Genomic DNA, 26,501 nt, shown 5'->3' on the forward strand with positions numbered 1-26,501 from the left:
AAATAGAGATGAAAATGAAGTTCTACTTCCTAGTTTTTTTTTCTTCCCTTCAACAATCCATACTCTATCTTTCTCTCTTCTCTTCTTTCCCCCTTTCCTTCCCTTCTTCCTTTCCTTCCTTTCTCCTCCTTCTTCCCTTTTTTGGGCAATACTGAGGATTAAATTCAAAGGCCTGAGCTTACTAGGCAAGCACCTTACAACCTGAGCCACATCTCCTCTGACTTTTAGTTTTGTTTTTCAGACATGGTTTCTTGGTAACTTTTCCCAGTGCTGGACTGTAATCCTCCTATCTGTCTTCTGAGTAGCTAAGACCAAAGACTTATGCCATCATAGGTTCAGATTGTTTTTGAGATAGGATCTTGTTAACTTTTTTTTTTTGGGGGGGGGGTCCAGTCCTGGGGTTTGAACACAGGGCCTGAGCACTGTCCTTGGGCTCTTTCCTCAAGGCTAGAGCTCTACCACTTGAGTTTGAGGACAAACTCCCAGTCTTGTTAACTTTTGCTCCAGCTAGACTAAAACCTCAATCTTCCTTTCTAAATAGCTGGGACTACAATGTGCATGCCACAATACCTCTCTTTGAGTTATTTCTTGCCCATGCAAAGAGAAAGTTTTAAAATGCTAAAAGTGGCCAGGAGTGTGGCCTCGTGGTAGAGTGCTTGCCTAGCATGTACGAAGCCTTAGGTTTGATTCCTTGGTACAACATACACAGAAAAAACAGAAATAGTGCTGTGGTTCAAGTGGTAGAGTGCTAGTCTTGAGAAAGCTCAAGGACAGTGCCCAGGCCCTGAGTTCAAGCTCCAGGACTGTCAAAAATAAATAAATAAATAAATAAAAATAAAAAGGCAGACATAGGAAAAGTAAATATGATAGCTGTAGGAGGAAAACCCAGAGTAAAGGTAATTTTTAAAATGAAGGAAGAGACTGATATTTTAAGTTTCTTGCTCACTGAAAAGCAGGCAAGTGGGAGGCAGCAGGACTATACCTATAACTAGCTACCCACTTGTTAGGTAAAGATTAGAAGCAAGTGTAGGCAAGAAAGTTAGTCCCATCTCAAAACAGGCATGGTTATTCATGTCCTCATCTTAGCTATACAACAGGTTGTAGACAGGAGGAACATGGTCTAAGGCTGCCCCAGGCAAAGCCTTGAAAACTAAGCAAAAAAGGGATACAGTCACGGCTCAAGTGGTAGAGTATGTGTCTACCAAGTACAGGGTTTGAATTCAAACCTCAGAACCACCTACCTAACCCACCAAAACAAACAAAACCAAAATCCAAACAAAATAAAAACCAACATTCCCACTGAGTAATTACTGTAACTGGCTGGCTGAAAAAGAGTGTGCATGGATAACTAGATCTCAGCTACTGTAGAAAAGCCTTGTTTCTGTACACTTAAGCCATCAATTCTGGTCTGTAAAAGGCAATAGCACAATATTCCTTAGCCAACCAAATAAATGTCTAAATACTGCATACTGCAGTAATAATTTTCTGAAGAAACAAACAGGATACTGTCTTCTCTGCTTCTGTCCTGGGTGCTTTCCATTCCAGGCAAAGCTGCTGCTACACGTCGGAAGAGCTATGGGAGAGAGATAATATAAAGGTTGATGACTCAGAATCAAGTTAAAATGACCGTGGCTTCTGGGTTCTTTCTCCCTTGGACTCTAAAATTTTTATACTTTCCATGAATATATGAAATACATGCCAAATACGAAGAGTGAATATAAAGTCATGATCTCTGCTTTTATCTGGTAAGACTTTAACATAACAAACAGTTCTGAAATAAGCGGCAAAATATCATAAAGTACTACAGAAACAGAGAAAACATCATTTAGTAAGACAGTAAAGTGGCCTATCGACCCTTCATAAAGAATGAAGTTTCAAATTCAATGCATTAAATATATACTGTATATTTGTATAGTCAAAAGTATCCTAGATAATCATTACTTAGAAAATGTACTATTAGATTAATTTAAGACCTCTGAAACCAATGCAGCTGGTCTTTACTCCATCATCTGAATGAACATCAAAGTAGCTAGTCTGTGTTTGAGGTATCATTCTAAAATACCAAGATCAGCATAAAAAACCCCAATTAAATAGCCCCAATTGGTGAGATACTGGTTGTTTTTTTCTTTTCTTTTTTTTTTTTTTTTTGCCAGTCCTGGTACTAGAACTTAGGGCTGAGCACTGTCCTTGGGCTTTTTCCTCAAGGCTAGCGCTCTACCACTAGAGCCACAGCACCACTTCCAGCTTTTTTCTATGTATGTGGTACCGAGGAATTGAACCCGAGTCTTGGTGCATGCTAGGCAATCACTCTACCACTAGGCCAAACTCCAGGCCACTGTTTTGTTTTTTAAACAAAGTAAAACTATGCAGCTAGGCTTGCCTAGAACACATGATCTTCTTGCCTCCAGTAAGCTGAGATTTCCAATGTGTATCAGGTGTGGATGATTATATAGTTTTATAAATTATAAACACTTCAAATCAATGTAACACAAATTGCTTAAAGAAGGACTATTTGACACAATTTAGGAATGTTCAGTTTCAAATGTAAATACTCTAGACATAATGACTATGAAAGCTACTAATTTTTTTTTTCCTTTGGTTGGTTTTGTTTGGGGCCTGTAATCCTAACTACTCAGCAGGCTGAGACCTGAGGATTGTAGTTCAAAGCCAACTTAAGACAGGAAAGTCTGGGAGACTCATATCTCTAATTAACCACCAGAAAACTGGAAGTGGTGCTGTAGCTCAAAGTGGTAGAGCATTAGCCTTGAGCTGAACAGCACAGGGACAGTGCCCAGGCCCAGAGTTCATGCATGCTAGGCAAGTACTCTACCACTAAGCCACATTCCCATCCCTCAATATTTTCTTTTTCTTTTTTTGCCAGTCCTGGGCTTGAGCTCAGGGCCTGAGCACTGTCCTTGGACTTTTTCAAGGCTAGAGCTCTATCACTTGACCTTCAGCACCACTTCTGGCTTTTTTACCAAGGAATCAAACCTGAGTCTTTGCACATGCTAGCTAGGCAAGCACTCTACCACTAGGCCAAACTCCCAGCCCCCCTTAGTATTTTCTTAAGCAACCAAATTGCACTTTTACAATCAGTAAATATTTGCTTTCATTTGCTACAGCCTTACCATAAAACTCTGAAATAAGGAAAGTTTACCTTTTAAACAAATGGATGTAAAATGAACATGGGAAGCTTACAACTTTGCACTCATAATGCAATAGTTACCTTACTTACAACCTTACATACATAAGAAGTTTGGGCAAATCATTTCCCTTTTCCCAAAATGTACATATATTTTAATATAATTCTTTACGTCTTGACAACATGTTGCTAGATCTTGAGGCCTGCTGTTGCTAGCTGTTGCTAATTGTAAGAAAACCTTACACTAGAGAATAGCAGGCACACACAATTATTTCATGTTTTCTCAATATGGTAACATCATCTCATACTCAAAGGACACTTACCTGCTTTACATTATATCCGGCTTTTGCACTAGTTTCAATAAACATGACATTCAGTTCTTTGGCTTTTCTTTCTCCCTCCTCAATTGACACTTGCCTGCAGTAAAATTTGTTAACAGACAGACACATTCTTACTTTATAAAGATAATATAAAGATGGCAAAAGAAAAACAACTTTTCATGATATATGTAGCTAGCTACACAGCAAGGTTTGAATATTTATGCATTGGAAAACATTTAAAGTTCATAAGATTCTGGGGCTGAGTGTGGCTTAAGTGACAGAGAGACCTTGCCTAGCAAGCATGAGACACTGGGTTTAATCCCTAGTATTATAAAAGATATATATCTATGACCGCGTGTGTGTGTGTGTGTGTGTGTGTGTGTGTGTGTCTGTGTCTGTGTCTGTGTGTGTGTTGTGTTTATACTTAAGTTTTTTAAAAGATCAAAAAAAAATAATTTGCTTTGAGCAAAACAAGGAGTGGTATTGTCTAAAAAGTAATGTATTCCATCTCTGCACTATTCACAATAGCCAAACGATGGAAACAACCCAGATGCTCCATTACAGATGAATGGATACAAAAAATGTGGTTCATATATACAATGGAATTCTACATAGCCAACAGACAAGATAAAATAATGGTACTCGCTGGGAAGTGAATGAAACTAGAGCAAATCATGTTGAGTGAGATAAGACCAAAGGAACAAAAGGCACATGGTCTCCTTGACATGTAGACATTTGAGCCAAACAGTACAAGAGTGATGACTCAACCCTCAGGTAAATTTATGATATATGATAGAATATATACTCTATAGACATGTTATATAGATCGATATATATATCTATGACATACAACCTCTTACCTTAATTTTAATTATGTTCTAAAGTTCATGTGCCAGTGATTGCATATAGAGATTCCCTTTTTGAATACTTGGTTTGTTAAACATGACATTTGAAATATGATGTAAAAAAAATCAGTGTTAATAAAATCTTTTAATAGAAAAAAAGTAATGTACTCATTAGTCAACTTATGGTAACCACTCTGATACATTATCTTTATGATAAAATTTTTGTTTGCTTGTGTTTTGTTTTGTTTTGTGCACTGTCCTTGGATTTTTCTCAAGGCTAGAACTCTACCACTTGAGCCTCAGCACCACTTCCAGATTTTTTCTATGTATGTGGTACTAAGGAATCGAACCCGGGTCTTCGTGCATGCCAAGCCAGCACTCTACCACTAGGCCAAACTCCTGGCCCCTTTATGATAAAATTTTTAAAAATTGCTTTTACTTGACAATTCATCCTATAATTGTTTTATTTTTAAAAATGTTGTAGGAGGGGTGGGTGGTGGGTGGGGGGAGGGTAATGGGTACCAAGACATGCGAAAGGGTATCAATGTATGTGAATTAATGCACCTTCTAGCTGACAAATATCATGTAACCCTTTTATTAATTACAATAAAAAATATTTTTAAAAAATGCTGTAGGAGGGCCGGGAGTTTGGCCTAGTGGTAGAGTGCTTGCCTAGCATGTATGAAGACCTGGGTTCGATTCCTTGGTACCACATACATAGAAAAAAGCCAGAACTGGTGCTGAGGCTCAAGTGGTAGAGCTCTAGCCTTGAGAAAGTCCAAGGACAGTGCTCAGGCCCTGAGCTCAAGCCCAGGACTGGCAAAAAAAAAAGTTGTAGGGGCCAGGAGTTTGGCCTAGCAGTAGAGTGCTTGCCTAGCCTGAATGAAGACCCAGGTTTGATTCCTCGGTACCACATATGTAGAAAAAAACAGAAGTAGTGCTGTGGGCACGAAAGTCTGAAAGTCTGTGAGACATTTATCTCTAATTAACCACCAGAAAACTGGAAGTGACTCTGTGGCTCAAGGGGCAGGGTGGTAGCCTTGAGCTGAAGAGCTCAGGGATAGCGCCCAGGCCCAGAGTTCAAGTCCCCCAGTGGACAAGAAAAAAAAAAAAGGATTATTTCCTTTATTTTGATATGCTTAGTATCTTACTGGAATATAGGTATTTAATGAATATGTAAATGTTCTAATAAAACAGATCTGACAAAAATTCTGTCTACAATGTGGAAAATAGCATTGGCAGAAAATTTTCATAAGCTGCCATCACCCTTATCTACCAACCTGTATGAGTATCCTTATATTCTACTGCAGTTCTTTTTTTTTGCCAGTCCTGGGCATGAGCTCAGGGCCTGAACACTCTCCCTGGATTTTCTCAAGGCTAGGGCTCTACCACTTGAGCCACAGCACCACTTCTCACTTTTTCTATGTATGTGGTACCGAGGAATCGACCCTGGGTCTTCGTGCATGATAGGCAAGCACTCTACCACTAGGCCAAACTCCCAGCCTGCAGTTCTATCACTATAAAGTAACTTTCCTTACTCCCAATATTCACAACTTGTTTATTAGATTCTATTACCCTCGTGTTTCCAAGAAAGTATTATTGTAGGGGCTAGAGGTGTGACACAAGTGATAGAACATCTGTCTAGCAAGCACAAAGACCTGAGTTCAACCCAGTTCTACAAAAAAAAAAATGTTAAAAGATGATTACTCTAGAAGTTCTACATGGTCTAAAAACAAGGACATCATTACCTAACACCTCAACTGTTAGCATTTTTATTATGTGTAGTTGTTTTATTCACTTATTCTTTCGACTATTAAATGTAAGTCCTGGGGCTTGAACTCAAGGCCTGGGCTATCCCTGATTCTGTGTTCAAAAACAGCATTCTACCACTTGGGGCACAACTTTGCTTCCTGCGTTTTGGTGGTTAATTGGAAATAAAGTCTCATAGACTTTCCTGCCCTGGCTGACTTCTAACTATGATCTTCAGATCTCAGCCCCTGGGATATAAGTGACAATAAATACTTCATGAATGAATGACTACTGGTCTAAAAATCCTACCAATGAAGAAGTCTAGGCAGAAATCCTTCTGGGTTTAGAATATTGAGTTTATTCACTAGAGTAATTGTAAGTCCTCCTAGTACTTGAAGGTAAGCTATGGTAATTAGCCCAACTGTGGTCCATCCTTGTCAGAATCATTAAGGAAGACTTTTATATATTCAAATGCCCCACACAAGATGTATTGAATCACTGTTTCTACAGGTAGAACCAAATATTAAAAACTTAAAAAAGCAGAGCATGGTGGTGCACACCTGTAATCCTAGCTACTCAGGAGGCTGAGATCTGAGGATCTTGGTTCAAAGCCAGCCTGGGTACTAAAGATCACAAGATTCTTTTTTTTGTTTGTTTTGCCAGTCCCGGGCTTGAGCTCAGGGCTTGAGCACTGTCCTTGGACTTTCTCAAGGCCAGAACTCTACCACTTGAGCCTCAGCACTACTTTTGGCTTTTTGCTATGTATGTGGGGTACCAAGGAATCGAACCCTGGTCCTCATGCAGGCTAGGCAAGCATTCTACCACTAGGCCAAACTCCCGGCCCCCAAGATCACAAGATTCTTATCTCCAATTAATCACCAGGAAATGAGTGGCACTGTGGCTCAAGGGATAGGGTGGCAGCCTTGAGCTGAAGAGCTCAGGGACAGTGCCCAGGCCCAGAGTCCAAGCCCCACGATGGACCAAACCCCTCCCCCAAAACTTAAAAATATTCATGTGTGGGTGCTTATGCCTGTAATCCTACTCAGGAAGGAGACTGGGAGAATTAAATATTACAAATATCACTTTACCCATGAAGAAGATTGAAAGGGTTTATTTGCAACTGGACTACAAATTCTTTTTGAAGTGCAGTGAACAGAAAGGTTTAAGAACTCTATAGTCTTTGAATATCAGATTTCATTCCAGTATTTTAGTTAATGCCACAACTTTGTTACTCAAATCCCAATATGCAACTCATAAATAAATAAGCAAATAGCAAAAGCTACTATTATCATTATTTTTTTTTTTTTCGTCAGTCCTGGGGCTTGAATTCAGGGCCTGGGCTTTCTCAAAGCAAGTGCTCTACCACTTGAGCCACAGCATCACTTCCAGCTTTTTCTGTGTATGTGGTACTGAGGAATTGAACCTAGGTCTTTGTGCATGCTAGGCAAGCACTCCACCACTAGGCCAAACACCACTAGGCCTAAAAGCTACTACTATCAAATACTACAGACCAGAATATTTAAATAAGAAAGAATATGCAAAAAGATCACTTAAGAAGGTTAAAAGTAGGCTGGGCACGTGTGGTTCACATCTGTAATCTTAGCCACTCAGGAGGCTAAAATTTGAGTATGGAAGTTCAAAGCCAGCCTGGGCAGAAAAGTCCCTTATGAAACTCTTACCTCCTATTAACCACTCAAAAACCTTGGGCAAAAAGAGCTCAGGAACAGCACCAAGGCACTGAGTTCAAGCCCCACAACCAACAAAAAGATTAAACCAAGGATTCTACAATGAATATTAATAATTTTTGTATTATATGACTTGGATATGGCTTTGCTCATTTTACTAAGGTACCACAATGAAGCTATCAGCCCTAGCTAGAGTTTGGCTCAACTATACAATTTTAAAGACAAACACCACACCACCACCATGAAATTATGGTAAAACTACCAAAAAATGCATGAGAGTAAACATTAAAATTTTAATACACTGGCTTCATGTATAAACATTTTCACACACAAGTTATCTGTTCGTGGGTTTACATGAAATAAAATTAATTTTTTCTTAAGAATTGATTGAGCCGGTCACCAGTGGCTCATGCTTATAATCCTAGCTACTCAGGAGTCTGAGATTTGAGGATTGGGGTTTGAAGTCACACCAGGCAGGAAAGTCTGTGTAGACTCTTACCTTCAATTAACCACTAGAAAACTGGAAGTGGCACTGTTGGCTGAAAGTGGTAAAGCTTTGAACAAGAGTTCAGAGAGGGCCGAGAGTTTGGTCTAGTGATAGAGTGCTTGCCTAGCATGCACAAAGGCTGGGATTTGATTCCCTTGGTACCACATATATTGAAAAGGCCGGAAGTGGTACTGTGGCTCAAATGGCAGAGAGCAGGCCTTGAGGAAAAAGCCCAAGGGCAATACTCAGGCCCTAATAAGTTCAAGCCCCAGAACTGCTCCCCCGCCACCCGCAAAGAAAAAAAAAAAAAAAAGCTCAGAGAGTTCTTCCAAGCCCCATGACCAACAACAGGAAAAAAAAAAACTAAGTTGAATGTTTACGTTTGTTCAGACTCATATAGTAAAGGCTGATATAAACTAAGGTATTAAACATGTCTCTTTTAAAAATATTTTTAAGTAAATAAAAATAGACTTCTTAACACAGTAATTAAAATACCAAAAATCACTCCATACCTCTTGTCAGCAAGATCTGTTTTATTTCCTACTAACATGATGATAACATCACTTCCTCTCTCTGTTCTGACATCATCAATCCACTTGGTGGTTTGCTGGAAGGAGTTAACATCTAGCATAGGAGGGTGGACAGAGGAATTAAGGTTACTGAAAATGCCTCCTCAAGTGAAGGGCACCACTCCCCCACAATCCCCTAGAAGTTGGAGTGGGGACAGCACATTAAGAACCCACTTTTAATGTGCCCACAACATAACTCCATTTTATCTGACTGCAACTGTCAAATGATAAAAACAAATCTAAATAAAAAATTTCTCAAGGTTCATTTTAATGTAAACTTTTTTGACAAAAAACAAATGAGTACAATGCATAGTTGGAAAAATTAAAAACAAACAAACAAACAAAAACACTTTGAAATCTAAGGGAAGGGGGTGGGATCCAAGATAGTGGACTAGAGACAGGGCAATATCAGAGCTCTGTATGCTCACTCAAAAATATAAAACTCTAACCCGGAAATCCAGCTTGAGAGTGGATGCCAGGGAAAGGCAAGCATCAGAGCTTAGTGCCAATCTAGAAACATCAAACTTACAACTCAGAAAGAGTAGAAAAATTGACAAAACAAGTCCATATGACCAGAGCCCATATCAGCCCTCTTGGCCACAGTATGCAGCTCTTTGCAGATCGCAGCTGTCTATAGAGATGACACCTACTCAGAAATCTAAGGACAGCTATGTCAGATAATATGGTGTTACATTGCCTCAATGCTTTTTTTGATCACTTATACATATCAAATATGACAAAGAAAGCATTTCCAAAACTATGACAGCCAGTAAGTCCCAACACAACCGGAAAATTTGAACAACTTTCAATACCACTGTATTTACATTGCTTACCCAGTTTGTGATCACTTCAACTTTGTGTTTTCAGTTTGGTTAATAGCTAGTTCTCTAACATACTTAATCTTTCCTAAAGTTGGATTCTAAGGATTTTTTTAAGCAATTATAAACAATTCACTAATTTTGTAAGAAAATACAAATTTTACTTGCTTTTGTTAAAGTAAGCACAAACCTTTTAAAGCTACAAAACTGGTCAATGCACAATAATAAACACATTAAAAAGTAGCAACCCAAAGTAAAGCTGCAAGAGAAGAATGACTGCATATAGCTCCTATTCAAAATAAGAAAAATGAGTAACAATTCCTGAATCTGAATGCAATCTTTTAACTTCTAATTTTGCCACTGTGATTACTGTTTTGTTTTTTTTTTGCCAGTCCTGGGCTTGAGCTCAGGGCCTGAGCACTATCCTTGGACTTTCTCAAGGCTAGAGCTCTACCACTTGAGCCTCAGCACCACTTCCAGCTTTTTCTATATATGTGGTACCAAGGAATCGAACCCGGGTCTTCGTGCTTGCTAGGCAAGCACTTTAACCACTAGGCCAAGTTCCTGGCCCTGTGATTACTGTTTAGTAGGTATGACCTCTGATTGAGCAAATATACAAAAATTTCTAGCAATAGTACTACTAGCTCAAAGAAGTCCAAGATGTCGTATAATTTTGTTTTCTTATAAACTATGGGACACTATGGAATGATGCTAAAAATGTCATGTATACAATAAACCAGTTTATTCAACAATTTAGATCAGAGAGCATTTTCCTGTTAGCCATCAATGCTCCATGGAAAATTCAGTCACTTAAAAGAATAAAGCCATTATTAAGCCTTTGGGAAAAAGACCATTACTTGTTTCATTCCCCCATTTTAAATTTTTCTTAGAAATAAAAGTGTAACGTGTTAGCAACAAACAAAGTCAGTCACAGAATCCAGATATAATTCAAATAAATATGATTAACAGAAAAGTGCATGTTATGTTTCTCTGTCTTCCTCAAAGAGAGGCTAGAACAGGGAAGCAGAGAAAAGCCTACCTAGCTAGTAGAAGCTTTTAATACCTTCAACAGAATCCATGGAGAATTTGGAAAACTTGGTAAGAGTTGAATGCAGATTATTTGAGAAAAATCTTAAATCAAATCAAATTAAATGAAAAATATTCCTGTAGTTATAATAATCATGGGATAGATTACAGACAACAGAATATTAAGGAAGTCTTGAAAGGGATTCATAATTGGACCTGAAAGACAATTTCTGGGGTGCAAAACCTGCCTCATAATAAGCCAAATACTGATAAGCTTCTTACACCCCAGTTGGTGTGTGATTAAGTTTACAGTGATAAAACTTATTTTTACATGCCAGTAAGGAAAACAAGCACAAGACAAGAACATGCAGCTAAGCTAAAAGTTGAAAGGAGATTAGAGATGCATAATCCCCCCCACTCACTTGTGATATCATAAACAACAACTGCCACAGTGGAGTCACGAATGTAGCTAGGAATCAAGCTCCTGAACCGCTCTTGACCTGCTGTGTCCCATAATTGCAACCGTACCTAACAACAAAATCAGTCAAACAAGCAAAAAAAATAAGAAAGGTCAACCCATTACAATATACCTACTTGTGATATCGTAAACTACTACAGCTGCAGCCGAATCACGGATGTAACTGGGAATGAGGCTACGGAAACGTTCCTGACCCGCAGTATCCCACAGCTGCAGCCTGATCTGTGGGGTGGGAAAAAACAAATAAAAAAAAAACAAAAAAACAAAAACAAAAAACCCCAAAACAATAAAAAAACAAAAAACAAAACAAAACAACAAAAACAAACAAACCATAAAAACCCTACTTCTTTAAAAAATAACTAAATAAAAGAGATAGGCAATGCCCTCTGTAAAGGAGGAAAATGAGTAGTAGAAAGACAACTCATGTAAAAGGTTTTTGCAGGGAAGGATGAAAAATTTTTTTCAAAAGGAAACAATATTAAAAATTTGCTTGCTATGAAGGCAGATGACTGAAAAATGCTATTGTAAAAGATTTCACAAAATCAGAAATAGGTTTCTTTTTTTTTTCTCCTTGTAACTACTTTGAATCCTTACATCTTCCAGAAGACAAAGACTGTTGATGTTCACACACTGAGCATAAAAATGGAACTAAGGTATATTTCCAAGAGGATTGCAGGCTACCAAATACAGGAATTAATATCTCCTTCCTTCACCCCCCCGCCCCCCACCCCGCCACCTTTGCTTGAACTGGGCTTGGGCACTGACTATCCCTGTTCTTTTGTTCAACCACTTGAGCCACAGCCACTTCTGGCCTTTCCTGTTTATGTGTTACTGAAGATTCAAACTCAAGGCTTCATGCATGATAAGCGAGTACTCTGCCACCAAACTACATTCCCAGCCTGGTATTTCTTCTTCTTCTTCTTTTTTGGTTAGTTGTGGGGCTTGAACTCAGGGCCTGTGTGCTGTCCCTGAGTTTTTTGCTCAAGGCTACTGCTTTACCACTTTGAGCCACAAATCTACTTCCAGTTTTTTTTCTGGTGGTTAAAAATGGAGATAAAAGTCTCACAGACTTTTCTGCCTGGCTAGCTTAGAACCATGATCCTCAGATCTCAGCCTCAGGTGTGAGCCACCAGTGACTGTTAGGAATTAATATTTTTTTTGAAAGCCTCTCTGAACTAAAATTTATCTCCTTCATTGGCCTTTGACTACTGTGTTTATTATGTTTCTATTAACATTTCTTCCTTGAACATAGTAGATAATGCAACAAAATATCTTTGCAATCCTATACAAAATTTCACATATCACATGACAGAACAAAGCCTGAAAACAAGCATCAAGTTCTCTTACCATTGTAAAAGCAATTTCCATACTTTAGGAAATGGTAGGTTACACATGAAAACAAAATATATATTTTAAAAATTCACATACTTAGCAGGGCATGGTGGCTAATGCCTGTAATCCTAGCTACTGAGGAGGCTGAGATATGAGGATCTCAGAGGTTCAAAACCAGCCCCAGGCACTAAAGTCTGTGAGACTCTTATCTCCAATTAACCACTAGAAAACTGGAAGTGGTTCAAGGGGTAGGGTGGTTGACATGTTCTTTTTTGGTGGTGCTAATGTTTAAACGTAGATCAGATCAAATTAAATGAAAAAGTAGTTATTCCTTCAGTAATAGTAATTATGGAATAGCTTATAGATAACGAAATATTTCTTGAAAAGGATTTATAGTTGAATCTGAAAGACAATTTCTGGGTTGAAAACCCTTGTGCTATACATAGAAATAAAGCCAAATATTGACATACTTCTGCACTTAATAGGCAGATATCCTAACCTAACCATCTCCCCATACATACCCAAATGAAGTCTTTCAAAATGCATCAAATAGCAAACAGAAGATTTTTAATATGCCTGTAATTTCTCTGAGAAAAATTTTTTAGATTAACTCTTAAAATTATCTGTTGTTTTTTTTTTTTTCAAATCATGGTGGTAAACTCTGTTTAATAAGTCAAGAGACACCAGGATTTCAGAAGGAAAGAAGGAAGGAAGGGAGGGAGGGAGGGAGGGAGGTAAGGAGGGAAAATAAAACCAAACCCTTGCCTTTCTCTCCCACTTTGGATCTTACTTGGAGATAAGAAATCATAGTATACTCAGAACAACTATTACTTACTCTGTAATAGTATTTTTTCCAAAAGTCTAACTTCAGTAACAAGTACTTCTGATGGTGACAATCACTGATTACAGCTTTGACCACAGCTCTCTAGCCTGAATAATTGCAGAAAATTGCACACTGAAAATATTACTCACTGTTCGATCCTCTAAGTACATTGTTTTTGATAAAAAGTCAATGCCAATTGTTGCCTGTAGAACAAAACAAAATGAAACAGAAGTTAACGAAGATAACAGTTCGATTATAGCCACAAGTTTAGGGTACAAATGAGATTTATGAATACGGAAGAAATAATAAACACATACATACAGTCAAGTAAGAATGACAATTTTCAGTGACAATGGCTTCCATTGTACTAAGCACTTGCTATTTCATGCTAGAAATTGTTTCAGGATCTTTACTTGATCATATGTAAATTGTACATGACCACACATTCCTAAAGAGTAATTTTTTCCCCTAAATTATTCTTATTCCCATTTTTCATAAGAAATGCAGTTTACCTATTTGTATTTGAACATTGAAATTTTGTATATGAACCTTAATTTGATTATCTCAATGCTTCCCAGTCAGAATAGTTATTTGCCCCAGCAACTATTTTACAAGGCAAGCACTCTACCTCTAGGTCACACTTCCAGCCCCAGAACTTACTTCATTCCCAGAGAAATAAATCAGTTCTCCCTAAATTCATAATTTCTAGTCTTGTGCTACCTATAACTTCTATAAAGCTCAATAAGGGTAGAATTGACAGATCTTCCTTCTCAAAACAATTTCTTCTTTCTTCTCATTTTACATAGTTTTGATTCTACATGAAAAAAACATTTTTTTTTCTAAATCAAGAGCACAAAGATATTCTCCTTCAAATTTTCTTCCAATATTCCTGATATTTAAAATTAGAATCCACTTTTAATTTTAGTGCATGGCATAATAGTCCTAAATTTATATTTTCACATATGGACATCCAATTTGTCTTAGTATCATTTGCAATAAAAAGGACTACTTTTATATTGGGGGGGAGGGGTTCATGGGGCATTAACTCAAGGCCTAGGCATTGTCCCTGTGCTCTTCAGCTCAAGGCTACCACTTTACCCCAGAGCCACAGACCTACTATTCGTTTTCTAGTGGTTAATTGGAGATAAGAGTCTCACAGACTTTAGTGCTGGGCTGGTTTGAACCTTGATCCTCAGACTTTTAAGTAGCTAGGATTACAGGTGTGAGCCACCACACCAGCTAGAGCATTGCTCTTTAAAAATTGGATTGATTTGGCCTTTTTTCAAAATCAACTGTTCACAAATACAGAATTTAACTGTTTTCTTTTCTGGTTTTTTTTTTTTTTTTTTTTTGTCTTGTCAGTCGTGGGCCTTGGACTCTGAGCCTGGGTCCAATCCCAGAGCTCTTCAGCTCAAGACTAGTGCTCTACCACTTTGAGCCACAATGCCATTTCCAGTTTTTCTGGTGGTTAATTGGAGATAAGAGTCTCACAGACTGGCTTTGAACCACAATCCTCAGATCTCAAGCCTTCGGAGTAGGAAAGATTATAGGCGTGATCCATCTGGCACCTGGCTGTGTTTTCTTTTTTGTTCAGCTCAAACTATTTTCTAATTTTTCTTTTTTTTAAATTTTCACATTCATTATTTAGAATGAACTGAATAATTCTCCCTATTTTTGAACCTCCCAAATTTGCTAATAATTTCTAATTTCATTACTAATTTATTCTTGATTTCAAGTGTAGAGCAAAATGTTACAGAAAACAACATTTGGATATATTTTGTATTTACTTTTTTACTTATTTTTGGGGGGTCATGGGGCTTGAACTCTGGGCCTGGGTGCTGTCTCTGAGCTCTTCAGCTCAAGGCTACCACCCCTCCCTTGAGCCAAGCCCTGTTTTGTAGAGGTTAATTGGAGATAAGAGTCTCAGGTCCTTTTGTGCTCAAGCTAGCTTTGAACCTGGATCTCAGCTACTTCAGTAGCTAGGATTACAGGCTTGAACCACCATGCCCTGCGTGGATATATTCTTTATGAAGGAATATTTCTTATTACTTTTAATTCCTTTCCTGATGATTTTAACAAAAATCTTGCAAATGTAGTCTGAAAGACAACAAAACTGAATAAGGTTGAAGAAGATGGATAAAAATCATTTATACTAGGGGCCGGGAGTTTGGCCTAGTGGTAGAGTGCTTGCCTAGCATGCACGAAGACCCGGGTTCAATTCCTCGGTACCATATACATAGAAAAAAGCCAGAAATGGTGCTAAGGCTCAAGCGGTAGAGCTTTAGCCTTGAGAAAGTCCAAGGACAGTGCTCAGGCCCTGAGCTCAAGCCCACGACTGGCAAAAAAAAAAAAAAAAAAAAAATCATTTATACTTAAAATCTAAGGGCTAGTGATTGTATATAGATTCCCTTCTTGAATACTTGTTTGTTAAATGTCATTTGAAATTTCATGTAAAAATCAATGTTAATAAAAAAAAATGGATCAACCAAAATTTAAAGAAATCATTTATATTGAGGCTGGGAGTTTGGCCTAGTGGTACAGTTCTTGCCTAGCATGAACAAAGACCCGGGTTTAATTACTCGCTACTACATACATAGAAAAAAGCTGGATATGGTGCTGTGGCTCAAGTGGTAGAGCTTTAACCTTGAGAAAACCCAAGGGACAGTGCTAAGTTCCCTGAACTCAAGCCCAGGACTCAGGGGAAAAAAGTCATTTATACTGGGACTGGGAGTTTGGCCTAGTGGTAGAATGCTTGCCTAGCATGCACGAAGATCCAGGTTCAATTCCTTGGTACCACATACATAGAAAAAAGCCAGAAGTGGTGCTATGGTTCAAGTGGTAGAACTCTAGCCTTGAGAAAGCCCAAGGATAGTGCTTAGGCCCTGAGTTCAAGCCCCAGGACTGGTAAAAAAAAAAAAAATCATTTATACTATATAATTATACAGATGTTGGAATCTTTTTATATGCATACTACAATAAACATAAAAACTTTGACAAATATTTGTAACAAAACACAGCTAATAAATTGGCAACAACAAAATACCTGATAGGTGTTGTCAAAACTGTCATACATGAATCTGGTGATCAAAGATGTCTTTCCAACTGAAATGAAAAGAAAAACAGATTTGTTAAATAAAAAATTTTACTGGGTTCTTAGACAATTCCACAGAAAATTACAAGCTAAATGCAATGGAAAAATATCTGCAGTGGTAATTAAAAATTAATTAGCACCAAGTTTGCCAACATAACTTTTTCTTAAGTACACAATAATATCTTTTTCTTTTTTTAGTCAGTCATGGAACTTGAACTCTGGGCCCTGACATTATCCCTGAGCTCTTCAGCTCAAGGCTACTGGCTACCGCCCTACCCCTTGAGCCACAGCACCACTTCAGGTTTTCTGGTGATTAATTGGAGATAAGAATCTCACAGACTGGCTTTGAACAACAATCCTCAGATCTCAACCTCCTGAGTAGCTAGGTTTACAGAGGTGGGCCACTGGGCCCAGCCAAAAAGTACAGTAATATCTTCAGATTAATAAGAGTACAAGCAAAATATTTAGTTAAAAATTGGAAAGCAGGGGCCAGGAGTTTGGCCTAGTGGTAGAGTGCTTGCCTAGCATGCATGAAGATCGGGTTTGATTCCTTGGTACCACATATATAGAAAAAGCCAGACGTGGTGCTGTGGCTCAAGTGATAGAGCTCTAGCCTTGAGAAAGCCTAAGGACAGTACTCAGGCTGAGTTCAAGCCCCAGGACTGGCAAAATAAATAAACAGAGCTGAAAAGCAGTGGCTCACACCTGTAATCAGAAGGTGAAGACAGTTCAAAGCCAGTCTGGGCAAGAAAGTCTATGTGACTCTAATTTTCAATTAACCACCCAAAAAACTAGAAGCTCAAGTGATAGAATGCTAGCTTTGAACAAAACAAAAAACTTAAGAACTGCTCCCAGGTCCTGAGTTCAAGTCCCAGGACACACACACACACACACAGGTTGAGGAAAATACAGAATGGAGGAAAACAAACATATCCTTAAGTCACAAAAAAAGACAGACATTTATTTGGGCCCTGATTAAAAAAAAAAAGTCCAGTGCAGGTCTGCAGGTCTACTTCATCAGTGAATCAAAGAATAATCACTCAGTGTAAAATAAATAAAGTCCTAAGATTGCAGCAATGAAGGGAATGGCTGTTTCAAGAACTAGATTATAGCCAGGCAGTAGTGGCTCTTACCTATAATCTTAGTTGAGATCTGAGAACTGCTGTTCAAAGCCAGCAAACGCAAGAAAATCTGTGAGATTCTTATCTCCAATGAACCACCAGAAAACCAGAAGTGGTGCTCTGGCTCAAAGTGGTAGAGTGCTAGCCTTGGGCAAAAGAAGCTCAGAGACAGTGCCTAGGCCTAGAGTTCAAGCCCCAATATAGGCAAAAGAAAAAAAGAGAGAGAGCGAGAGCGAGAGACAGAGAAAGAAAGAGATATCTACACCATATATGTAGTTAAACTGTTCATTTTCTCCAAATGACATACCCACATAGTCCTTGTAATAATCCCAACAGTCATTTTAAACAATTTTGACAATATGCAAATCTGAAGAATTTATAGTATCCTACCCCAAAACTGACCATGAAAATATAGGTATCTAAACAATGTGGTATTGGCTTAATGAGAGAAAAAGATTGCTGGAACAAAACAAAGTCCATATATATATATATATATATATATATATATATATATATATATATTAGTATTTTGGCAGTTGAGTAAAACAATCTGTCCTCAAGACCAGAACTATCTTCCCGGACCATCCAAAAGCACCGAGAACAGACAATTCTCACATGTGCTTCAGTATTAGCATTTCAAGAACAGTATAAAGCTGGAAATGTGCCTTAGCACACACAGAACCTGGGTTCAATTCCTCAGCACCACATAAACAGAAAAAGCCAGAAGTGGTCCTGTGGCTCAAGTGGTAGAGTGTTAGCCTTGAGAAGCTCAAGGACAGTGCCCCAGGCCCTGAGTTCAAGCCTCAAGACTGGAATACACGTGCACACACACACACACACACACACACACACACACACATGGTGCACACACACAAAAAAGAATACTATAAAAAGGCTTTTTTTTTTTTGCACTGGGATACATTTATTAAGAAATTAATAAGTAAATTTGGGCTCTGGGGCTCTTGCCTGTAATCCTAGCTTCTCAGGAGGCTGAGATCTGAGGATCATGGTTCAAAGCCAGCTCAGGCACTAAAGTCCATGAAAAAGGTTTTCTATAATTTGTGGGAGAGGGATGTGAAGGGAGAAGTGGGAAGAAGCAAAGAAAGGTGTAACATTGTTCAAAAAGAACTGTACCCACAGCAGGATGCCAGTGGCTCATGCCTATAATCCTAGCCATTCAAAAGCTGAGATCTAAGGATCATGGTACAAAGTCAGCCTGAGCAGGAAAGACTCTTATCTCCAGTTATCCACCAGAAAACCAAAAGTGGTGCTGTGGCTTAAGTGGTAGAGCACTAGCCTTGCGCTGAAGAGCTCAGGACAGTGCCTAGGCCCAGAGTTCAAGCCCCATGACTAACAGACCCCCTGCCTCCTAAAAAAGAAGAGCGGGCAAGGTGGCTCACACCTATAATCCTAGCTAGGAGGCTGAGATGTGAGGATTGCAGTTCAAAGCTAGCCTAGGCACTAAAGACCATGAGACTCTAATCTCCAATTAACACTAGAAAAGGGAAGTGGGGCTGTGCTCAAGGGGTAGGGTCATAGCATTGAACTGAAGAGCTCAGTGACAGTGCCCAGCCCCAGAGTTCAAGCCCCACGGCCCACAAAACAAACAAACAAAAAGTAAGAAAAGGGCCTATAATTTTAGTGCTTAGGAGGCTAAAGGAAGATCGATAATTTAGGTCACAAAGTGGAAAAAAATGCCATGTCAAAAAAAAGGAGTGGGTATATATGGTTAGATTATGATTTTTTCACATTATTTATAGGATGCACAAATAATTTTGTTTTTGCCAGTCCTGGGGCTTGAACTCAGGGCTGAGCACTGTCCTTAAGCTTTCTCAAAGCTAGTGCTCTACCATTTGAACCATAGCACCATTACCAGCTTTCTCTGTGTATGTGGTACCAAGGAATTGAACCCAGGCCTTTGTGCATGCTAGGCAAGCACTCTGCCACTAGGTCATACTCCTGGTCTCAGGATGACTTAAAAAAAAACAAAACTCTAAAATATTACAATAGAATTTACTATGCTTCCTTAATGTTATTTATAAAAAACAAAGACATACTAGCCCAATTTCAACATCTATTTTTATTATTTCTAAAAGTGAAGCATGTGTATGTAATACATATTGCTAATTATGCTCTCTTATAATTCTACAAAGACCTGGTATGAAACGATTTTGGTGAGATTCTCATCCATTTTGTCTTATCAATAATCACTGTCAGTTCAAGTATGAAATTCAATCCAAAGTACTGGGCTATACTTTTTTTTATTGTAATTAATAGAAGGGTTACATTATATTCACCAGATAGAAGGTATATAACTTCACAAACATTGATACCCTTTCTTATGACATGGTGGGCTATACTTTTAAATATTTGTAACCTAAGCCAAATATAACAGAAAAGTGAGCCTACTTATTCTATTTCTTTATTTTAATAAGTACATAGTAAATACTAGATACCAAATATAATGATGGATAGATAAACACAATGAAAATAGTGTTAGGATTAAATGAGAAAGAACTTCTTGTTAAAAAAAAGTAAAATGTTAGGGAAGAAGAAAAAGAAAAATTTTCCAGCAAACAAAAAATGACTTTAAAGTACTGAGGGTATGGTTCAGTTTACAAAAGTGCCTAACAAGCAAGCAACAAATCCTGATTTCAAAAAAGCTGAGATCAGCCAAGTACCAGAGGCTCATGCTTATAACTCCAGCTACTCAAGAGACTGAGAAATAAGGATCAAGGTGAAGCAACCAAGGCAAGAAGTCCAAGAAACTCTCATCTCAATTAATCACCAAAAAGCAGGAAGTTCATGTCGTAAAGAGTTGGCCTTGAGCAAAAAAGAAAAAAAATGCTCAAGAACAGGCAATGAGTTCCAGCTTCAGGACTGGGGGGGAGGGGGTAGGTAGGTAGAAAAGTTGGTAAAAACCATTTAAGGTATTCTTTCTTTTTGTCAGTTGTGGAACTTGAACTTTGTGCCTAGGTGTTGTCCCTGAGCTCTTCAGCTCAAGGCTACCACTCTACCACTTGAGCCACAGCACCACTTCCCATTTAAGGTATTCTTAAGTGTTAGGGATCTTACTGAAGGAGTTGTATATATTTTTTCAACCTTATTTGGAACACACCTAAAAAGAAATGAATTTAAATATGTAACAGAGCTTAGCATGGTGGAATACATTAATAATCGTAACCCACAGACTAAAGCAGCAGTCTAAATTCTAGATCGGCTTGAGCAACATAATAAGATTGTGTATGTATGTGTAACACTCACTCATACACATATGCACACAAATACAAACTATTTACTTATAGATGTGAATACAAATCTGTTATGAACCATATGCAAGGTATAATTCTTTAACGTATAGGCTCTTTCTAGATTACTAGTGAACCCATCCTAAGTAAGTAGACAATATATGAGGAAAGTTTCTGAGTTTTTAAGAAAACTGAAATATAGGCCAGGAATTTGGCCTAGTGAAAGAGTGCTTGCCTAGCATGCACAAAGTCCTGGGTTCAATTCCTCAGTAACACATACAAAGAAAAAGCCGGAAGTGGTGCTGTGGCTCAAGTGGTAGAGCTCTAGCTTTGAGATATCCCCAAAGACAGTGCTCAGGCCCAGGATTTCCAATCCAAGCCCCAGGATTGGAAAATAAAAACAAAAACAAAAACAACCCTGAGATATAGTTGGCATATCATAAACTCACCCTTTTTTAATTTTGTCAGTCATGGGACTTGAATGGAGGGCCTGAGTACATCCCTGAGCTCTTTTTGCTCAAGGCTAGAATTCTACCATCTTGTGCCACAGCTCCACTTCCAGTTTTTCTGGTGGCTACATGGAAATGAAACTCATAGACTTTGTTGTTACCTGGGCTTGCTTCAAACCAGGATCCTTAGGTCCCAGTCTCCTGAGTAGCAGAATTACAGGAATGAGCTACCAGTGCCTGGCTTAAAGTCACCCTTTTAGACAGGGCTGTTACTCAGTAGTAAAGCACTGGCTTGGCATGTAAAATGCTGAGTATGATTCCCCTACCCCAAGGGAAAAAGTTCCCTTTCAAAGGATAAAATTTAGTATGTCTTAATATGGTCACATAATGGTACAACTCTTATCACTAGTAATTGTGGGACATAATCACCAATCTCAAAAAGTAATCATGGGCCAGGCAACAGTGGCTCACACCTGTAATCCCTAGCTAATCAGGGGGCTGAGAACTGAGGATCAAGGTTCAAAGCCAGCCCAGGCACAAAAGTCCAAGACTCTTATCTCCTATTAACCACCAGAAAACTGAAAGTGGCACTGTAGCTCAAAGTGGTAGATAGGGTACTAGCCTCGAGCCGAAGAGCTCAGGGACAGCACTCAGGCCGAGTTTAAGCCTCATGACCAAGAAACAAAAACGAAAATGAAAATGAACAACAAAAAAAGAAATCATGGAACTGGAAGCCGTGGCTTACACCTGTAATCCTAGCTAGTCAAGAGGCTGAGATCTGAGGGTCATAGTCAAAGCCAGCCTGGGAACTAAAGTCTGTGAGACTTTTATCTCCAATTAATCACTAGAAAAAGGGGAGTGGTCTAGGGGTGGGGGGTAGCCTTGAGCTAAAGAGCTCAGGGACAGTGCCCAGGTCCAGAGTTCAAGCCCCATGACCCACCAAAAAAAAAAAAAAAGGAAAGAAAGAAATCATGGGTGAGCATAGTGGCATATGTCTGTAATCCCGGCACTGATGGAGTTGAAGGGAGAAGCCAAGGCTGAAAGCTCAGGAGTTCAACACTAGAGTATGGGCAATATAAACTTCCATTTCTTTTCTTTCCCAAGACCATCACTCTACTTCCCAGCTCTACAGATTTGCCAGTTCTTCAACCCACACTTAAGTAGATATGTAACTTGCCCAGATTAATCCTCTTGGTTTGTAAAATAATTTTTATCTCAAGGACTGTTCAATACATACAAAGTGGTTAATATGACTGGATATACTCAATGCAGTAAACAATTAGAAAGCAGTCCTCTTTGTCAATCTAAGGTTTAAATGAAAGCAGTCCTCTTTGTCAATCTAAGGTTTAAATGGATGAAGATAATGTTATACAAAAGTAGAATTACTGAAAGTAAGTGCTAGGGTAAGACTATAATTCAATGGCAGAATACTTGCCTAATATGAATAAGACCCCCAGTTTGATGCCCAGCACTAACAAAGGGGAGGGGAAGAAAACATTTTCTGGGCCATAAAGCAAAGCTTGACAAGTTTTCAAGTTAAAAAAAATCATATACTATATGTTGTTCGCCTTCAGAAAAACAGAACAAGATTTTTTATTGTTTGTTTGGGCCAGTCCTGGGGCATTCCTTTAGGTTAGCGCTCAATCAATCAAACACAGGGCATGCTAGTCAAGTACTCTACAAAAGGACACACTCCCAGCCCAGAACAAGAAATTTATAACTGAACATTATCGAGAAAATCCTGAAAGGTTTATAAATAACTTGTGTACTTTTTTTAAAACAAGGAAGAAAACCTCATTTCCATTAGTTATATACTTGTTTGTCCTGCCTGATTTCAAACTCTTGAGCTCAAGTGATATTCCTACCTCAGTCTATTATATTGCTGGTACTACAGATGTGTACTACTGTGTATCACTGTGTTCAGATTGTTTTTTAATTAGGAAAAGCAAAAACTTTATTCAGTTTGTGTCTACAGAAAATGGCTATTTCTTCTTTAAATTTTTTTTTTTTTTAGTTTTACCATGAATTTAACATAACCCAGTTAAAGTAGAAGAAAATAGGACAGGTCTAAAGCAGAGAGAAATGGGTAAGAGAGAAAAAAATTCCCACTCCCCATGCAGGAAATGTGAGTTAAAGACTCCAGAAAATGACTATGTTTTAAACCTTGGTGTTATTGAGTGAGTTAACAACACTGAAAGAGCTTACCTCAGCTTAATTAACTTTCTGTTTTGCTATCGAATTACATCATCTAGGTGAAACACCCTTAAATAGGATAGTGAAATGAGATTTGATTGCAACTGAGCTTATATGCTATGATTCCCTAGGTACTTTCCTCAGTTTTCTGTGTTGCTGTGATTGAACAGTGACTGTACATGGTGAAACTTTATTCTATATTCAAAGCATATGGTCTGAACAACTATAATTGTATTGCATTGATCTTTTACAGTGGCTTCTGAGAAGATAATAAAAAATGAATATCTAACTGGTCTAAGTATTACTTGGCCAATGTAACTGATCATAAATTATGAAACAGGTCATAGTTTGTTATGGTAAGACCTAGTCTCCACCACTCTCTCTTCCCCACTGAAGACCTGTGTAGGATAGAGCACATCTGTAATCACAGCAGGCAGGAGTCAGAGGCAAGAAGGAGAATCTTGAGCTCCAGGCCAGCCTGGATGACATTAAGTGACCCAGTCTCAAAAATTTGAAACAGAGGGGTTGGGAGTTTGGCCTAGTGGTAGAATACTTAGCTAGAATGCACAAAGACCCGGGTTCAATTCCTTATCACATACATAGAAAAAGCTGTAGGTGTTGCTGTGGCTCAAGTGGCAGAGCTTTAGCCTTGAGAAAGCCCAAGGACAGGACAGTGCTCAGGCCCTGAGTTCAAGCCCCAGGACTGGCAAAAAAAAAAAAAAATCAGAAACAGAAAAACAAAACCATTATTAAACTTACACAATATTTTAAAAAGGAAGGGCCAGTTTGGTTGTACAGAATAAGAAAAAAAAAATGGGGGGAGCAGTCCTGGGGCTTCAACTCAGGGCCTGAGCACAGTACTTTGTCATTCCTTAAGGCTAGCACTCTACCACTTGAACCACTTCTGGCTCTTTCTGTGTATGTGGTACTGAGGACTTGAACCCAAGGTTTTCATGCATACCAGGCAAGCAGTCTAAAACTAGGCCATGCTCTCAGCCAGAATAAGTAATTTTATGGCAAAAGAAGTTGTTTTTTTTTAAGACAGGAACTCACAATGTGGCTCAGGCTGACCTTGAACTCTTGAACCTTCCGTCTCTGCCTCTGAAGCCCTGAAAACACAAGAGTGTGTCACAACAGTGATAATAGATTTGTTAAATTTTCAGGGCAAGAAAATGGAGACATCCAAAAGAAAAACAGAAAAATATTTTACAAAGTGAAACAAACTCATACTATATAATCTAGCTACTGTGGTTATTAGTGATTATCTGAGAACATTGAAAACTTATGTCTACCAGTAAAGAATTGAATAAGGAGGGCCAGGAGCATAGTCTAGTGTGGTAGAGTGCTCACCTAGCATGCATGAAGCTCTGGGTTCAAGTTCTCATACCACATGCACAGAGAAAGGTAGAAGTGGTGCTGAGGCTCAAGTGGCAGAGCGCTAGCCTTGAGCAAAATGTGTCTAAGGACAGTGCTCAGGCCCCAAGTTCAAGCCCCAGGACTGGCAGGAAAGAAAGAAAGAGAGAGAGAGAGAGAGAGAGAGGGAGAGGGAGAAGGAGAGAGAGAGAGAGAGAGAGAGAGAGAGAGAAGAGAGAGAGAGAGAGAGAGAGAGAGAGAGAGAGAGAGAGAGAGAGAGAGAGAGGGAAAGAGAAAGAGAAAGAGAAAAAGAGAGAAAGAAAGAAAGAGAGAGAGAGAAAGAGAGAGAGAAAAGAAAAGAAAGAACTGCATATGGAAGGCTGAGAATATCGTTTAGCAGTTGAATGTTTTTCTGGAATTCTTGAGATTTGATGGCAAGCACTATAATAAACAAGACCTGCATAGGGATATTTATAGTTGATTTATTCATAATTTCTAAAACAGAAACAATTAAGGTATCCTGTAAATAAAAGCTAAATTGTGGTACACATACACAATGCAATTTATTCACCAGTAAAAATATCTTATCAAACCATGAAAGACATGTGGGAATCTTAAATGAATATGCACTACTAAATGGAAAAAAAAAAAAAAAGACAGTTTGAGAATGCTACATAGTGTGTGGTTCCAACTAAAAGGCAAAACTAAGGAAAATAAAAACATTCTTGTACCAAGAGTTGGAAGTAGAGAAAAACAGATAGCATAGAAGGGGTTTAGGAAAATGACAAAACTCTGTATAAGACTATGATAAGAGGGACTAGGGAGTACTTGCCTAGCATGAATGAAGCCCTGGGTTCAATTCCTCAGTGCCACATAAACAGAAAAAGCAGAAGTAGCACTGTGACTCAAGTGGTAGAGTGCTAGCCTTGAGCTTCTTTTGCTCAGGGACAGTGTCTAGCCATGAATTCAAGCTCTAATGAAGCTAGGCACCATCTGTAATCCTAGTCATAAAAGACTGAGACCTAGCGAGCGATTCAAAACCAGCCTAGGGGCTGGGAGTTTGGCCTAGTGGCAGAGTGCTTGCCTAGCATGCACGAAGACCCAGGTTCAATTCCTTGGTACCACATACTTAGAAAAAGCTGGAAGTGGTGCTGAGGCTCAAGTGGTAGAGCTCTAGCCTTGAGAAAAATCCAAGGACAGTGCTCAGGCCCTGAGCTTAAGCCCAGGACTGGCCAAAAAAAAACCCCATAAAAGTCCTTAAGACTCTATCTCCAATTAATTGGCAAAAAGGTGAGTTGGATGCATGGTTCAAATGGTAGAGCACTAGCCATGAGCAAGCAAGCTGAGCCAGATAACAAGGCCCAGTACTGGTGGCAGAGGAAGAAGGAGACTACTACAATGAACTAGGTATGGTGGTTCATGCCTATAATCTCAACACTGGGAGATGAAGCAGTGAGAGTTTGAGGCAAGCTTGAACTTCAAGACTTTTGTTTCAAAATCAAAATAAGCCAGGCTGTAGTGGTCCATGCCTATAATCCTAGCTACTCAGGAGGCTGAAACCTGAGGATTGCAGTTAGAAGCCAGTCTGGGCAGGAAACTCCATGAAACTCTTTTCTCCATTAACTATCAAAAAAGCTGAAAATAGAGTTTTGGTTCAAGTGATAGAATAGTAGTCTTGAGCACACACACACACACACAAAAAAAAAAAAACTAAAAAAACAGGCCCTGAGTTCAAAAGGTACAACACTAACAGGAGGCTTGAACATAAATGA

The 26,501-nt window shown here is 38.7% G+C and overlaps 1 protein-coding gene across 3 annotated transcripts in view; it reads right to left on the minus strand.

The window, feature by feature from the left end:
• Window positions 1-26,501, minus strand: part of Rab6a (RAB6A, member RAS oncogene family) — a 37,226-nt gene that overhangs the window by 2,723 nt on the left and 8,002 nt on the right. For 2 of the 3 annotated variants that reach the window (XM_090348394.1, XM_090348396.1), the window contains exons 2-7: window positions 16,318-16,376; window positions 13,424-13,477; window positions 11,064-11,169; window positions 8,741-8,852; window positions 3,466-3,559; window positions 1,507-1,573 (exon numbers count right to left, since the gene is read on the minus strand). In XM_090348394.1, coding sequence (XP_090204520.1) covers window positions 1,507-1,573; window positions 3,466-3,559; window positions 8,741-8,852; window positions 11,064-11,169; window positions 13,424-13,477; window positions 16,318-16,376 — 492 coding nt within the window. Of the gene's footprint in view, window positions 1-1,506; window positions 1,574-3,465; window positions 3,560-8,740; window positions 8,853-11,063; window positions 11,170-11,235; window positions 11,342-13,423; window positions 13,478-16,317; window positions 16,377-26,501 lie in introns of all 3 variants that reach the window. The other variant, XM_090348395.1, reaches the window with a different exon arrangement.

Source organism: Megascapheus bottae, chromosome 16 (genome assembly GCF_031878675.1).
Source record: "Megascapheus bottae isolate mThoBot1 chromosome 16, mThoBot2.hap1, whole genome shotgun sequence".
NCBI lineage: Eukaryota > Metazoa > Chordata > Mammalia > Rodentia > Geomyidae > Megascapheus > Megascapheus bottae.